At 39.8% G+C, this 17,287-nt stretch overlaps 1 protein-coding gene across 4 annotated transcripts in view; it reads right to left on the bottom strand.

Moving 5' to 3' along the window:
* The window catches only part of ttc28 (tetratricopeptide repeat domain 28), a 143,224-nt gene that overhangs the window by 34,151 nt on the left and 91,786 nt on the right, over positions 1 to 17,287 (bottom strand). For all 4 annotated transcript variants that reach the window (XM_077600153.1, XM_077600150.1, XM_077600151.1 and 1 more), the window contains 2 exons: positions 13,731 to 14,003; positions 12,606 to 12,736 (listed from right to left, as the gene is read on the bottom strand). In XM_077600153.1, the coding sequence (XP_077456279.1) occupies positions 12,606 to 12,736; positions 13,731 to 14,003 (404 nt within the window). The remainder of the gene's footprint in view (positions 1 to 12,605; positions 12,737 to 13,730; positions 14,004 to 17,287) is intronic.

Genomic DNA, 17,287 nt, shown 5'->3' with positions numbered 1-17,287 from the left:
CTCTCGCGGTCTGTTGTTTGCACATGAATATGCATCCCATAGGAACCACAATTTAATTGTCCAAATGACAGTCACTCGGCCATATCAAAACCTTCTGCTTTTGAAGCGGGGGATGTAGTGCTTTGCCAAGCAAGGCAGCTACAGCTGTGGTTGAGTGCTCTCTTAAAAACACAGAGACATATATCACACCTACTATAACTAGCGACACAGATAAAATAAAAAATACAGCAAAGAAAACAAACATCTTCCTGTTATCTTCTTTTTGGAGTTTCTTAATGTTCCATTGTTTATCACGTTATCTTACCTGTTAGCCAATTCCTCAACTTAATAATCAAGATTAATCTTATTCACCGGCAGTGATGACATACTGATACCACAAAAGCCGCTTGTTCATTTTTGACCTGCGAAAATTCCAGCTCATAGATAAGTGACGCCAGAGGCCTTGAAGCTTGATAATTCCTTTAGCCTTCACAGGACACATTCACAAAAGGACGGGTTGTCATTCGAGGTCAATCCACGGGTAAAGCCACTCGTGACAGTTTCGACGCAGTCTGATGCAGGGACCATCACCCGCTGCATCCACTGTACAAGCGCCAGGAAGAGATAGACGTGCGAGCAGAAATGGAGAAATGCGGGGGGTTAACTAATGATACACACAAGATGGAGTGTAGCTTTGGCTCGTGAAAACCCTTTTTTTTTGTCTGAGCTGTGGGCAGTCTGCACAGTGGTGCCAGGCTAAAAGGGAGATCATTTGCGGTTAGTCTCAAAACCCAGTTTAGATTCCCTTAAATGTCCTTATTCTGAGAGTATCCAACAAAACATGAGGGTGTAATGCCTGTGTGTGCGCATGTGGCTGCATGTATTTGTGTTTTTTTTCCTCAATTTTCATGCAACGTTACGGCCATTGGTGGTAAACAGTCGAGGAAGAAATCAGAGGAGCCAAAAAGTCAAACTCAATCCTACAACCTCCACTGAAGCTGGGGGGAAATGTTAGTGCTCTATTCAAGAGGGAGAAGGGGGGTGTTCTCAGAAAATACACCAAGCAAAACAGTGCTTATAGAAATGGTCAAATGTTAGGTGAGGAAAATGAAGAGAGGGCAGCACGGTAACTGAACTGACTGCACGCCCCCCCATTCAACCCACTCTCCCAACCAACACTGCTGTCACAACACTGGTCCCCTGAAACGGGATGTCACCATTGTTCTGGCACAGAAGCAGACCTCCTGCCCTCTGATATATAAACACATGAATATAAACTCGAAATGAGGAGAAAATTGAAGTGGTTGCACACTGGGGAAAGGGGACTATGAATGGATCTTAATGTACTCTAAATCAGAGCAAAGGCTCGAAGGGTTGCTGCTTATTTCTGTGCTCAAGTCAAATCTCCACAGGCATAGCTGTGTGATGTCTGCCGGAGAAGGGAATCAATTCTTTAGAGACCTTGTGGTGACAGGAAAGGAAATAACAGTGGTGTTTGAAAGTAATTTGGGACGGGTTTGAGGTAAACATCCAGGCTTGCCACTTTATAGAGCCTATAAGCTTGTTGCAAGAGGGTCTAATGCTTGTTTAGTGCTTAGTTCTTTTCACTAATAGCTTTTAGAAGAGGTTAAATTGACTCAGAATGAACAGAATCTCCCTCTCTGTTTCCGTCAAGAAGTAGTATTTGATTCAGTGCGCTAGGGTGCAATTTCTTGAGGGTCCGTTGACAAGTTGTAAAAGGCTACAAAAGATTTGATCGTTTTACCATCTATTCTTCGTTACACCAAACTGATGAGTATATGGATTGCTGTTCCTTGATTGGATGACAGGCAACCAGTGTGAGATTGAACCAAAAATTGTGCCCATATTCTGTAACAAAGCCACCAACAGTCAAAATGGCTACATTACTCGGAGGGGAAAAAATGCTACTCCATGTGGAATGTCACCTATTATGAAATCACAAAAATTGAGTTTGCCATTCCAAGCCATAGAACCACATTCTGAATTGAAGCATAGAATACATTTGAACTAAAATATAATGTAGAATCAGTTTAAACTGTTATGACTTTTCAATGGTTCTGACAGAATGCCAAATAAAGCACAGCTCGCAGGACCCCAGCTGCAGATGACAGAATTTAGCAGGAAGCCAGGAAGTCAATCCAAGGACATAGCACTGCTGGGTAATTCAAGGATTTTTTGGAGGCCTATGGATGGGCGGCGATGTCCATGACAAACAGTTGGACAACACAGGTCATACATGTTGCAGTACTTTGTTCGACCCTTTTCAATGACAGGGGGATTTCTTTAGTTCCGTAAGGAGAGGAAAAGAAAGCCAAGGAGAGGGAGAAAAAAGATAAGGTTACACAGGTTTAGGTTTGAGAGACCCAGATCTTATTGATCTCGAACAGAGCTGTGGCTTAGAGCGTGCTGACACAATGAAAAAAATGAAGCGTGTCAGCACCTCACAGTTCTCATGGAGACACTTTTGCACTTTGTCCCTAATCCATTCAGCAACAGTACTGTATAACGCACAAACCAGATGACACTGACCTGACTTCTTCATTGTTTAAGCAAATGTGATCTTAAAAAGGTCACCAGATTTCTGAGTCGGATTGACAAACACTATATTAAAAGGCTTGAATAAATATCAAATTGAACATTCATTTGCACTTGAAATACAAAAATATGAGTGAAACATCCCAACAATGTGAGGCAAAAACTAAATAACCCATGTTTTATCTTTGTGATACATGGGATGTGTCTTTCTGTGTCCAAGCTTTAAACTCTGGAGTGTTTGCTCTTTTAATCACGCAGTACAAACAGGTTGGAGCACGGTCCCTAATTTTAATGGCGGTATAATTGGATGAAATTTCACTGCTCATTTCTACCCTATTGGTTCGGAAGCCAACAAAAACTATGTCCATTCCAATTGTCGTCATCAGACATCATATATAGTGTCATTCCAATAAATTCGCAATGACATGCCATGTAACGAAAGAAGCAGAGTCAACCCCAAAAATCACTGCACAAATCCCTTCTCCCTTTGCTTTTATTCCCCAAATGTAATTACAAACTTGGCACAAGCGTTGAGGGTGGTGACTGTGACTGGGGCAACTTGCAGCACCACACATGTGCTGCACAACTGCACTGTGTGGGAGCACCTCCAAAGTGCCTTCACACCTCATTGCTTCATGCGCTATGGGCAGCTCCAAGCTGTGGAGAAAGAACCCCATCGTTCAACATGGCCAAGCCCTTCACTTCATCGCCATGGAGAGAGAACTGCTCTGACTGATAAACACTGAAAAGACGATGCCAAAGCTGGGTTTTTATCATAACTTAAGTAAAAACATTATTCATATATGCACACACACTGTATAGCGCTACAGCAAGCACAAAAGGGTCTATCACCGGTTCTCGGTGTGAAACAGCTTTAAGACCATGAAGTAAATTTCACCTTGAATGATAGAAAGTAAATCCCTGTGACATTCATTTATAAGTCTCACACAAGAGATACTATGTGCCTATTTGGAGGTGTAGGATGGGCTCTGTCCCCATTTTAAATATAGTGCGGGGATGTTTGCTCCTAGGAATAAAATATGATGTGTTTTGAAGCCAGACACATGGAGCAGAACGGCTGATGCTTTGCTTTTGCTAGTAATAAGGTTCGGAGATAACCACGCCGGGAAAAAAATAAGAGGAAAACAATCATTTTAAGTCAAGTTCTAGAGAAGGGTTTGGTGTAGATAAAAAGGAGGTGGCGATGAGGAAATAATGGCTTGCTTATAAGACATGTTTTCCGGGTGATACCACGCCACCTGCCAGCACTGCATCCGGCTGTGAGCACACGCCACCGGACTCTGATTGACAGGGAGGCTAAATAGTTGCTGGCAGGGTCTCTGATTGTATCTCTTGTCCTTGGCATAATATAAGACACCGTGAAAGAGTGATAGTTACAGCCCCTCAACCATAAATTATGTTGGCATATCGTTTGTGAGATGCACGTGTGTTTAGAGGATTTTCTTTTCTAACGAATGTCCAGAAAACCCAAACACACATTTGTCTCCACTACTTTAACTGAATTCTTTTGAGGAAAGAGAAGGCAGCAGATGAGGAATGAGGAAGAGACAGAAAGTGTTTGTTCTTAGGTGCATAGAGAACGTGTGCGGTCGATTGGTCGCCGGTCTTTTGGTCGCCGTCTTTTAGTCGCCTTTGGTCGCCCCGACCGCAACAACGGGCGACCAAAAGACCGGCGACCAAAAGACCGGCGACCAAAGGACCGACGACCAAAAGACCAGCGACAAAACAAGGTAAAACAACACGGTCTATGCATCAATAAAAGCCAACAATGGCCATGAGCAGTTTCACTGAGCCGGCGTGTGAGTGTATAAGAGTTTGTATGTACATGCATTGTCCCTTTAAGAAGCTACGTCAGTCAGGTTCTTAACAAGGTCTCCAACAAAAAACAATAAAAGCCCGGGAAATGTGGAGCTTTTCTTTAGCCTAATAATGACTAGGGCATTAAGTATGACTAAATAGTAATTCGCAGTTTGTATATAGAGAATTTGAGCAACGATTTAAATGGTAATCATCACTTACCTTCCGGGCGACCAAAAGACCGGCGACCAAAAGATTGGCGACCAAAAGACCGGCGACCAATCGACCGTGTACCCATAGAGCCAGAGAGGATGGATAAAAATGTTTATCAACCTCTCATGCAGGGATGTTAGAATTTGAAGGGTTGATTTTCCAAGATTGCCAGTGTTTTCCAGGTCACGGAAAATAAGCTTTGGGATTTACCAGCGTAGGAGGAACAGTTGGCTCTCATTGACTCTCTCCGTTAGCCAGTGGCTCGGGAAACTTTGTATGCTTTGTGAGAGCTGAAAAAAAGTCAGCTGACTCATAGCAGCAATACAAGAAACCAAATTCATTCGACTTGGAGATCAATCAATATGGAGAACAATGAAGAAAACACCTGTGTGGCTTCCAGTATGTTTCATTGGCATTGCCACATTGGAGCAATGCAGCAATCAAGGCTCACGTTTGTTTACCCTTCCATTACAAGAAAGGATGCAGGCTTCACTGACATACTATATCCTTAACCCATCAGATTTGGAGGGACCAATGAAAAGGAGTATAAGCAAAGAAAGGAAAGCAAAGGGAAATGAAATTGAGTCAATCAACAACCATCATGTGATTCATTCTACAGCTGCTTTCTCAAACCGAATGGTCTAATTTATTGAGAAATCTAAATCTCTAAAATGTCACCTGGAGTTAATGCAATGGGCACACTGTTTGCCAGATGTAGAACTGGGTAGCTTATAAAACCATTCCCTAATATTATAATTATTTCATTCAAACATTGTAAAGCCCATAGTTAAGCCCAATGTGATGAGCTGGCCTAGATAACATCAACATCATCGGAAAAAAAAACACTCTACTTTCCCTATAGCAATAGGATAATTCTTCTTGAACCACACAATCATTCAATCATTTCTCAAACTCATGCGTTTCTTTTTTTCATTCAGGTACTACCACACAAAGAAAACCAAGTACTTTTCCCATGATCTCAACATAGAATCTTATTTGTGCAAACAACTTTGTTTAATGTTTCCAGGAAAGCCAATGCAGTGTATATATGGCGGGCAATAAACAAGTAGAGTACACGCTAGAGACAAGCCTCTACAAAACTCATCATCTCTGTGAAAGTGCGATTGTGACACAGTCCATATAACAGCCATAAAAGCATTTTTTTTTTGCATCTCTTCAGCGCTGGGGGCATACACACACTTGCACCAATACTAAGACAACACTGAAAAGGTCCCTTTTGTCGGCTCAGCACTGATGAAATGCTACCCATGGCGAACTTCAATCACACTGGAAAATGAGTTGAAGACACACCGTAACCCCGACAGTGTCATTAAGCCTGTCACACGAACCCCCGGCGTGCAGGGATGGGAGAGACGCCTATGGCCTCCATAGAACATCATGTAGCCCTGAACTGAAGCAAAAGCTACAGCCCCCTTGTGCTTGAGCAATCTGTCAGTTTGAAACTAGCATAATGAAGCTGTATAATTATGGCTTCTGCTCTGTTTGTCTATAAACCCTCAAACGTCAAGCACTCAGACAATAGAATCACATTTACGCTTTATGGTACTCACATCCAACTCTAAAAAATGTTTTCACGGCAACAAACATAGTCATGTATGTTTCCATATATATAAAACCAATGCAGTACATAAGAAACATAGTCATGTATGTTTCCACATATATAAAACCAATGCAGTACATAAGAAACATAGTCATGTATGTTTCCACATATATAAAACCAATGCAGTACATAAACAGGCATGCATTTAGGAAGACATACACAATATATGGATAAAGATAAGCCCCAAATGCCATGAGAAAGGGGTTGTGATTGCCCTCTGTGAAGCAACCGCCTCTCATCATTAACTCTTCAGAGGATCACGCTGCTCTAATCACGCTAAGCCTCTACGAATGACGATGAAGTCAAACACGTGCATATGCACATATTTGCCACAGAAATCATTAGATGGACAACATGCTGCACATTAACTTCCTCATCAAGAACCATGGCAAAATTGAAAAAAAGCAGCAAGTAAATGTTGGCACTAAAGAAGACGTTATAAATATTTTTTATTTGTAGTAGAATATCCCCCACAATATATTAAAAACTCGGTTTTGATTTTATGTTAAACACTCAAATATAATCTTTATTTGAATAAGGGGACAGTTTAATGCAAGTTTGATTTCAAGATAACAGTACACCGATAGTGGTCATTGCTTAAAAACAGATTTTTTTTTATTACAACTTACAACAAGGAGCTGTTTGTTGATTTTGCCAATAGAACTGAAAACAACTGCATGTGTGCCTTTTTGTGTATATAAATCTGGGGTGTAGCCTGTGTTTATGTGAGCGTACCAAGATGGGGCACCACAAGGGAACCATGTCCTCGCCACAAGTTGCAATTAAATCTGATAACAGCACCAGCAATAGCTACAAAATTCTTAAGTGAACTGTGCCACAATAAAATACGCAGGAAACATTTGCCTTTGCTCTCACGACTGAATTTTAAACAATCGCTGTGCCACATGGCTTCATTCAAAGACGCCGTCCCGAGTTCGGCAACAGCCTGTCACAAGTTTTATTTTGAGACCATTCTGAGTGTAGTGGATGGTATACACACTGTATAGGTAGAACCCTTAGGCCTGTGTCCTCTGAAGACATAGTGCTTTCATTTCTCTCATTTGGGGCCTCGTATTTTCAATCCATTTTATTACTTTCTCAAAGCTCATTCCACAAAGACACATTAAACCCCCTCATAAAGTAAGAAGGCTCCCATCCAAGAGAGATTGGAGAAGGACTCAATATGGTGCCACAGGGACAAGAATGCTGACACTGCCTTAACAGGGAACAATAGCTAAACTGAGTGTTGAATGAAAGCATATCTTAGTGCATATGTATTGTTTGGAGGCTTGGACTGAGCCAGACTAAGCAGCTAGTATAATCCTGGTCCTTGGCGCAATGACAGGCCCCTTTAAGAAGACCATTTCCTCAAAATGCCTAAATGCTTCGTCTCTGACATCCCACTGTATGTGGACACCCGGGAGAAGAAGGAAACAGTCCACCAAAAAAATCGGAATTCTTTGATCCCAAGTCTGTTTCAACAAAAGGGAGAGCAGTGAGAAGTACTCCAGTAGCTCCTAAAGTAAATAATTAAACGAAAAACTCAATAGCCGAGAAAGTCAAGGAACTACTTTCTCCATCTGATTTCAAGGAAGGAAGAAAAGTGCTTGGCTGCTTGTGGTTTTTTGTTTTATATGTACAATTGCCAACAATGGAAGAACAGAAATGACGTAGAGACGATCTTTTCTAAAGTCACGGTGACTAATCGGGGCCAGAAATTGCTCCAGTGAGCTAAAAAAAAGGGTCCAGCCAGAGCAGTACCCAGAGGACATGTCTACACCACCGACTGGTCCTACAACCTTTGCCATCATCTCCTAATTAACAAGCAGGTTTCCTTCTAATAACATATACATTTTATTTCCCCTGTAAATGACTAAAACGACCAAATAGAGCAAGAAGCCATGTTTAAATCTCTTAAACGTAAATATGCACGGACCGACAGTGCAAATGCTTCAGTTCTGGAAGGAAGTTCTTTGGATTACATGCAATAACACCAATGTGAGAAGGTAAGCCGTGAAAAAAAAAAACTTGCTGTGCTATAGAAAAACTGGGACCAAAATTAGTTAAAAATAGTTTCAGACCTAAAACAGCACATTTTTATCCCAAATTGTTGCCCACTTTAATGAAGGTTTTTGCCTAGGTTTTTTAATACATGTCATTCAATATTATCAAACCACAATAACTAGATCCTGCTGCTGCTAAACTAACTCAATACACTACTTACAATTATTCATCAGTCACTGGAGAGACTATTATACAGCGAGCTCATAATGCTACATATTCAATACATGCATAAACATATTAGTTATTGTCCTTGATTTTTTCCGTTCACCCTTTGCTTCATTTTATGCATAAATACCAGCTGTGACTCTTCCCCTCCATCCTAGTACATCTCTTTCCCTCCCTCCCTCTCTTTTTCCCTCATTAAAATGGACTTCCTAAAACCCCCATTCATCTTGCTGACAGCTTTTCTATCGATTGGTTCGGAGCGAGGGATGTGGCTTTAAATGGCTCTCTGGCCATTCTGGATGAGGACTGGACTGGACAGAGGACAAAGGGGAGTAAAAGGAGACAGTATTGGGTTTAGCCACTGCGTTCGAAGTCGAAAGATACAAATCTATTTCAGTTGTTGGTTAATAACATTTAAAACACCCCGAGGCTAGGGATGAGAATACACATAAAAATGACTCACCAGCTCAGTATATAGGATTAGGCTCATGAGATCAGATAGCAAATTAATCTCACACTTTAGTCTCCTTCCTGCAACACTTTCAGGCTGTCCTAAAATTCTCCCGAACATGAGCTTTGTGAGGTCACTCCAAACATTTGTTTCTCTTGGCTACAAACGAGTGAGTCATTTAAATCAAAAGCATGTGAAGTAACGCTCTGCCGGAATTTGTTTAATCCATCCATACCTTATCATAAGACATTTATAAAAAGTCGTGAGCAGATTCAGTTTTGTTCCGTCTCAATCTACTTGCCGGGATAAAAAAAAAAGATTGTAATGATCAACATTTTCATGATGTTCTCATTGCTGTGTCTTATTGTAAATTTGTTGGAGGCATTCTATCCCTGTTGTCCAATCATGAGCAATACCTTTGGGTCTATTGGCTCTCATCTATAGTCATAAAATAAGGTGCACCACAGCAGAAAGTGAGTGGTCTGCTGTGACTGTGTCACTCTTTATTTGTCATCTAATCTGTCCCTCAGCATTGCCATTGATTGCAGCAGTAAGTGAAAAAAAAACAGACGCTGCGATATTATAGAATCAATTACTTAACTTATCCACAGTGAAAGGCTGAGTTTTCACAATGCACAGTAGTGCTTGGATGTGAATACTATTTTGTTAAAATCAAATCCTGAACACAATCTCTATACTCATAACCAAAACTGCAAGAAAATGGCTAGTTTTTCCGTTTATTGTGAACAAACGAGCACATAAGCACACCAATCTTTGTTTCCCAGTTGTTTTCATGGGCCATTGGTTGACACTGGCCGTCCATCCTTCATTTTTCGTGACTAAGCGACCTGCTGTATAGGTGTTCTAAACCACTGGTCTGAACAAGTGGTGCTTCATTAATAAGGCACAGTGGGTTTATGTACTCTATGTACACTTTAAAATCTCAGTGTGGCATGTATTTCTCACCTCCTTATTCATAAGTAGTTGCTTTCTTACTGGTTTTACTGTACGTAGGAGCTTTCGGTAAAACTGCTAATTCATTTTCTCAATGTAATGGATATATACAAAAGTATAGACAGACAAGTAGGATGTCACCATTCATTATACTAGAAGCTTATCTCATCTTCTCATATCCAAGAGTAGAATTTCAGTAGAAATCTCTTTTAATCAGCAATGTATTGGCTAAAAAATAAAAAATAAAAAGAGACAGTGATGCCCGTTTCCTCCTGTGCCATCCTTCATTAGTGTCAGCCCCTTGTAAAGAATGAAAAGCCACATGTCCGTGTCCTAATGACTCTTTAATGATCTCCTCCTCTACGAGCAAACTGACACACACTGACGAACTCTGACCCTGTCAAAAAGAACTCCCACTTTTAAGTGTGTTGTTTACTCCTTTTTACTTTCCACATTCTCATTGTACAAGCTAATGTTTAACATAATCCATTTAGTTTCAATCTAGCCAAAGGATAAACAACACTATGTCAATTAGTTAGAAGCAAAGTTTATGCATGTTAATCACAGCAAATGGTGCGAGAGAAGAATGGATAAACAATTACAGAGCTAAAAAAGCAACTGCTGGTAAGAGATGGAGTGAATGGATTGGCAAAGTTTCTGTCTCTTGCACTTTTTCCTGATTGTGATTTTCACTTCAATTTGGAGTCGGTGGAGTCAGCTGTTGAGTCTTTTGAACATCACACGAGACATAATTAGAGACTGCACTGCCGTCAAGCCGACTCAGTATCTCCAAAATTAAGGGTTCACCTCCCTCTTGTTAAGCCTACTATTTAAGATGAGAACACCACAGTAATACAGACACTGGAAATTTTATAGGAAACACATTCTAAAAGCGTTGTTTGAAATTCACTCTTATTAAGGATGCCAGCATCTGCAGAATAAAATTTAAAAACTCAAAAATTAGCCTTTTTAACTGCGCTTACATAGAATATCCAAAATACGACTGTCGTTATCAGACTGCACCTATTTTTTTTTACAACTAAACCATATGTGTTCACAAATATATAAACGGCACACATTGCATTATGGGATATTTACACCAAAAGACATGCAGCTCATTAGACTGTAAAAATCACTAAATATACAACACTAGCCATTTAACCCCAAAAATCCCTAAATATGCAACACTAGCCATTAAAACCCAAAGGTGACGGGCAAAAGCGGAAGCTTCTAGTTTAAAAAAATATTGTATTTAAAGAAGTAACTTTTCAATAATCAATGACTTCAATGATTTAGCGCACAGACACAGCTGACAAAGCATTCACTGCAAGCCTTTACACAGCTTTGTGCTTTATGTTTTTTTCCTTTATTTTATTCTCTCGTCTTTTTTTTCGTGGTTGCAGACACCATTTTAAAGTAAAAATTAAGCTGATCTTGCACCACAATCATAGCCCACTCCAAAGCTATACAGTTCAATAGAGGCTTTAGTCTCACTAATTATGTTTTTATTTAATTTAAAACTCCACAATACCCCAAAAGCGACATTATATATGTAGTACATACAGTACATTACTGTACTACAAATGGAGAGTAATGTGTGCCACTGGTCTCAGGGACTTTGTTCCCCTCTGAATGGTAGACATGTCCAGGAAATCCAGTCAGAAACAACATCCCACCTCCGGCCTCTAGGAAATGACCTCAGCCTCGAAAAGGGCAGATAAAAAGTCCACCCCAGAAACAAAAACACCAACCCAGACGTAATGAGCAATCCGCCAGGACACAGTGCGTAAAGAGCAAGGCCAGGTGGTGTGACACACATATGACTCTGATTAAGAGAGCTTTCGGGCAGAAAAGAGATGGAGGGAAGGCTTGTAATGGGCCAATGAGGACGTTACATTATTTAACTGTTACCGTTATTCAAAATCACCAGTCTTCTTCACAAAGTCTGAAGGGCATGCAGTGTACAGATTGTTCTTCCCTAAGAGGCAACATACATAGCTGGCTTATGCTGGATTGATATGACACACTTGTGTGCAGATGAAGCAAATTTTGGAATTTACTTCAAACTAAGGACTTTGCATAAATTACTAGATAACCCACACCCCAAATCTGAACTCGAGAAGCCATAAATGTTTCTTTTCGTTGTTCATATCCTGAAACTGAGGAATGACAAGGAGATCCATGATCTAATTTTTGAAATGTTTTGTTCTGCTGCTTTGTTCAGACTTTGACTGGACTGTTTAAATGCCTCGTGATATCAACAAGCACAAACAAGCAAACTCCAAGGCCTGGTCGGAAGGATAAGGAATGAAGGGGAAACGGAGACCATTCTTCTCCTTGCCTGATGGCAATTGTGTGGGAATACAAGCACCTGTCAGCCCACAACAATGACCACAGGGGCCAAAGGACAGGATAGAGGACGTCACAGGACAGTTTTTTTTCCCTCAATGCCCAATAAACCTCATTTGGCCAAATGACACCCTTAAATACACCTTAATTTACTACTTTAGTAAATGAATAGTTTCGCAAGATGGAAATAATCCCCTTGTTCTTGAAATTCAATTTGACCTTCATTCCAACTCAATACCTCTTTCTCATATTGACAAAGCGCATCAGCATTTGTATGTCCTTTGAGTTGCTTCTAAAATGCTACAGCAGACAGAAGGCCACCCACACAAATATCTGACATTCTGGAAAAAATATGCTGGTACCTCTAGTTATTATCTTGTAACAGTTGCTTGCTTTGTCCATTTCAAAAAATCTTAATGTGTGCCTGCCCCTTACCTCTCGGTCTTTCAGCTTCATGGCAAGAACCAGCTGGTTTCGATGGTTGGTCAGCGCTTCTCGATAGTTTCCCTTGGAAAAGAATGCCGAGCCTAAATTCCCATGAGCACGGCATTCCCCTGTTTGGTCACCTGGAGATGAATTGGATTCATTATCCTCAGGGAAGCAAGTGATTAGAAAGCAGACTGTGTTTCCCAACATTTCTAGCCATCAGAGTTCAACCACAGGGAAGCCCTTGAAAGGGAAAATTGATGTTGTACGTTCTGCACAGGAGATTGGTTCCGCTGATGGCTAGGTGTGTTAAAATCAACTCTCCTTAGTCTGGAACATACTTATTTGATTTAAAAACGAGGCTTCACAGACGTGTCCCAAGTAAAGTGCAAGTGCGCATGATCAATCTGAAAAACCCAGTTTCACTGCAGTCTTTGCTCTGTCATGTAAAGTTATTCTTTTTGTTTTCTACAGTAAAATATTTTCACAACAAAGACAGTGGACATAAAAAGAATATCATAAGTTATTAATGAATGTTCTGCCCTGATTGATTCTAACTCAACTACCTACTTAAAAAAGTAACTTTTAATGACTTCACTGAAGACATAAGTTACTTATCTGATTACTGTCTTTAGAGCGTAACTACATTTTAAAAATAATTTGTGCTTTATTTACTTAGTTTGCATTATACGTCAACAGCATCAGACATTAGTTCCTTCGCATAAAGATGAAAACTGACAAAGGTTGACTGGAAGTTAATGAAAATGTACAATATAATTTAGCCTTTTACCTTAACGTGTCTTTTGACAATTTTTGGGAATCTGATTGGAAGCAATAACCAGTCTCAGAATATGTATTTACTGAATGTCATTTAATCAGTTGTTGTCATTAAAAAACACTACGTTTTTGGTGAGTTATATTTTATTGTTGGATATTGTTGATTTTAGACTAGGGTAGAGTTTATTGTGTTTACATAGACATTGTAGGCTTTTTGCCTCTCACCTTGTTCAGTGTTTCTGTTCCATAGAAGCAATTTAAAACTGGTGTTATGTTAGTAATTCTGCATTGAACAGGAGGGCGACCAGACGGGAAAAAACCTATGGCAACAGAGAATGACTTTGCGAGGCATCTTACCTAAGGTCTTGGCCACTTCCAAGTCCTGCTGCATGTAGCCAGTGCTCTTCTCTGTGTTGCCTAGAGACCAGTGGGCGCTGCTGAGAGCTGAGAAGACCGACCCACGCAGCTTGAGGCTGCAAGTCCCGATCTTCAAAGCTGCTTCCAGAACTACAACAGAAGCTGTGTGGTGGCCAGCTGTCAGCAGCTCCTGGCCGATCACAGAGACCACCACAAAAGGACTCTTGTCCAGCTTCATCTTTTGCAGCTGTTGATAAGTTGGCTCTAGAGACTCTACAGGAGGAACATGAGTGAGACCGGGATTAGGAACAGGAAAAAAAACTACCAAACTATCAACTGACATGCTGATTGACAACAATATCTGGCTTTGATACTACTTTGGAAACTTTGTTTGGTGCCTCAAAAAGTGCTACCTGAAGTCATTCTTCAAGTAATGGCTTCATACTGTCGGTCTGTTAGCATATTCAGTATTTTTACTGAATGTCAACTTCGGCACGTCACCCAAAGATAAAATGCCATCCATCGCAAGGCACAAGGTAGGCAGTCATAGAACGAATATGTGACAATGAGATTAAAAACAAAATAAAATATAGTTGACGAGCAGACTAATGCATATTGTACACAAATGGTAGATGCATGGCAATGGACAGCAGAGACAAGGTGACCTTTGAAGAGGTTGAAAATGCACACAATGACATAAATCAATGTTGGGCCGCATGGGATAGGAAATTCACAGCCCCTTCAGATTGCATGCCCTCTGGCAGACATCGGCATCAGACTGTTTTTGTTGATGAAATCGACATTTTGTTTTATAAAGGATGTAACTGCATTAATCTGTAATGGTAGGAATATTATAATGGGCAGGTAATTAAACAAATCTTAGCAAAATCTGTTATTACAGCATAGCTACTTATAATGTATTATTTCTTATAACAATGGATTTTACTTTAGGGTAGACAGGATTATTTAATCTCCTCTTATTAGCATTTGTGCTACTTTGCTTTGTGTGGTATTATGTATGTGATGGCAATTCTAAAATGTAAAACGATGGCTCTTATGGTAAATAAAATGTGCTTGGTTTCAAAATTATAATTAGCATCTGCAATCTTAGAACATCAATGCTGCTTGTGTACTTGACATTATGTCATGCTTAGAGATAGAGGTTCCCTATAAACCCATTCATGGATTCTAATTGCCTATTGAAGTGACAGAGAGCTGTGACATGAATTAAACATTATGAGATTCCAGTACGGGGAAAGTATTCATGACTATCATATTCATGAACAGGTAGTTATGACAATCCCGAGTGGATGGTTTCACATAAAGACAGATGATAAAATATTGCACACACAAACACAAATCTCTAAATTCAAAGGCTTTACAACTTCCATAAGGAAAATTTGTAACAGACTAGCATTATATATACTGTGTAAAGTGAAGCAGCGTACAGCGGTGTAATGTATGCGTAGCATTCTAACGTGATGATTAGCAAAATAGAAAAACTGCGGCCAAAAGAATGAATCAAGAAGGAAACATTTTCCAGCATCTTCACTTGATTGCTCAGTAAGATTCAATTTGATCACTGTAACCACCACGTTTGTGGTATTGCACAGGCTCATTTATGAGAATTAGGTTATCTCTGAGATATGACTGTTATCTCAAGCTGATTGTTTTAAGCAAATGAAAGTCAGTGCAGTGAGACAAAAGGATCATTTTAACACCACAAAGCTAAAATAGTGGCCATTTCTCATGAGGCCAATTAACAAAGTATGGGAACAGTGTCAAAATTATGTTTCACCGAGTATGATAATACTGCAAAGAAAATGTTGCAGGGATCATTTTCATTTCCTCGGGGTCTGAAATGAGATATGTTGGCAAAAATGAAAATTTCCCATTCGGCGCCTTCCCACTCCAACCGCTTTGCTCTCAAAAGAAAGTTCACTCAATGAATGAATGAAAAATGATTAAGTATTGATGTTTTCATTTACAAAAAGTTGAAAAAGCTGAGATGAAGGACAGCATCTCTATTCCATGAGAGCAACTTTGTAATCGCAGTCTAACTTCATTTAACTAACTATAGATTCACTAATAATTCTGAGTAATGAAAGCATAAGGATGTTATCCTGTGGTACAGAGGTTGTTTAAAAATGTGGCGTGAAACATAATTTTACGATTTTTCAACTAGTTTAAGACAGTATAAATACATTTATGTATTTAATCGGTCCATTTTTGTACTGATTTTGCCCCTTCCTGACTGAGGACAACTAATGCTATGCCATCGCATGTCAAAGATGATTTATGTCTGAAGTTTGTCCCACTTCCAATAATAGCATCCGATACAGGTCAGGGTTCCAATCTTGCAAATGAACATGACTAATATTTACGACTAAAAACCGTAATGTGCATGGGGGAAGTCCACATACACGGAGACAAAACATTGTGAGATGGAACACAATGTGGACGGAACACAACGACTGACAATCTACAATGCAGCCATAAATAAAAATAATCCTTTCTTAGCTGTGGTCAATCTTTTTTTTTCTGACAACATCTCCATTCTCCTACCTCTTGTTGTTTTCAAGACACTTGTCAAAGATTAGGTTATATCCAAAAGTTTACTCCACACACAATAAGAGAAACCTGTTAAATGTGAGATATACTGGTTAAATGTAAGTTTTTTTTGTCTTGGGATAAAAAAAAGCTTGTCGGATTAAACATTATATATGTGTATACTAGGCCATAGGTTGATGGCCATTAGAGCTGGTCAATGTCAGTTCTAATTCCTCTTTTGTAGTTAAGATTTGACTCGAGGGTCCTGGACTATAATGAACACGGGCTACAGCATCCATTTAAAAGACATTCACTTAAATGGCAAATTATCCAGGCTGAGTCAATAGTTGCCATGGTGCGAAACCATTCTTGCAACGGTTTATCTGTGGGGCTCTCCTATGTGGAATGGACATTTTAGTACAAATTGAAGACGAATTTTTATTTATCGGTCATGTCAATGGGCCTTTTGCACCATTTCTGGCCCTTAGGTATCAAGATAGATTGGATCGTCCACACAGCCGAAGAACTACTCTAAAATGTCAAACGCTTGTAACGGCCAATACCTTATTCTCCCATCTATTTGCAAACAACATTGGAGTGGAAAAAATTGTCACACCGATCAGAAAGAGTTGGAGGTGCGATTGCTCTACTTTCCACTTGTGAGAGTTCTTTGTTGTGTAAAATACAGAAGGAGTCACATGATAGCATAACAGCTGCTTGCATCTGGTGTAATGAGCAGAAACCTTGATCTACACAAAGTGTGCATGTCAAAGATTGCTTTGAATTATACATTATGTGACACAGTAAAAATTGATGGGAAATTCACATGAAGTTAAGTGTGATATCGTTTTGATCAAGTCACCCCATATGGTGTCCTTGAAAAGAAATGCCTTGATAATTGGCACTGACACATGTTGTGAAGGCTTTTTTAAAATTGTTTTTGGGACGCCTCCAACAACATCATGCTGACAGCAACAGAACAACAAAAGAATGAGCAGTAAAAAAAA

The sequence above is a fragment of the Stigmatopora argus genome, chromosome 5 (genome assembly GCF_051989625.1).
Source record: "Stigmatopora argus isolate UIUO_Sarg chromosome 5, RoL_Sarg_1.0, whole genome shotgun sequence".
Taxonomy (NCBI): Eukaryota; Metazoa; Chordata; class Actinopteri; order Syngnathiformes; family Syngnathidae; genus Stigmatopora; species Stigmatopora argus.
The sequence above is the reverse complement of the archived record's forward strand: the minus strand, read 5'-3'. Positions and strand labels throughout refer to the sequence as shown.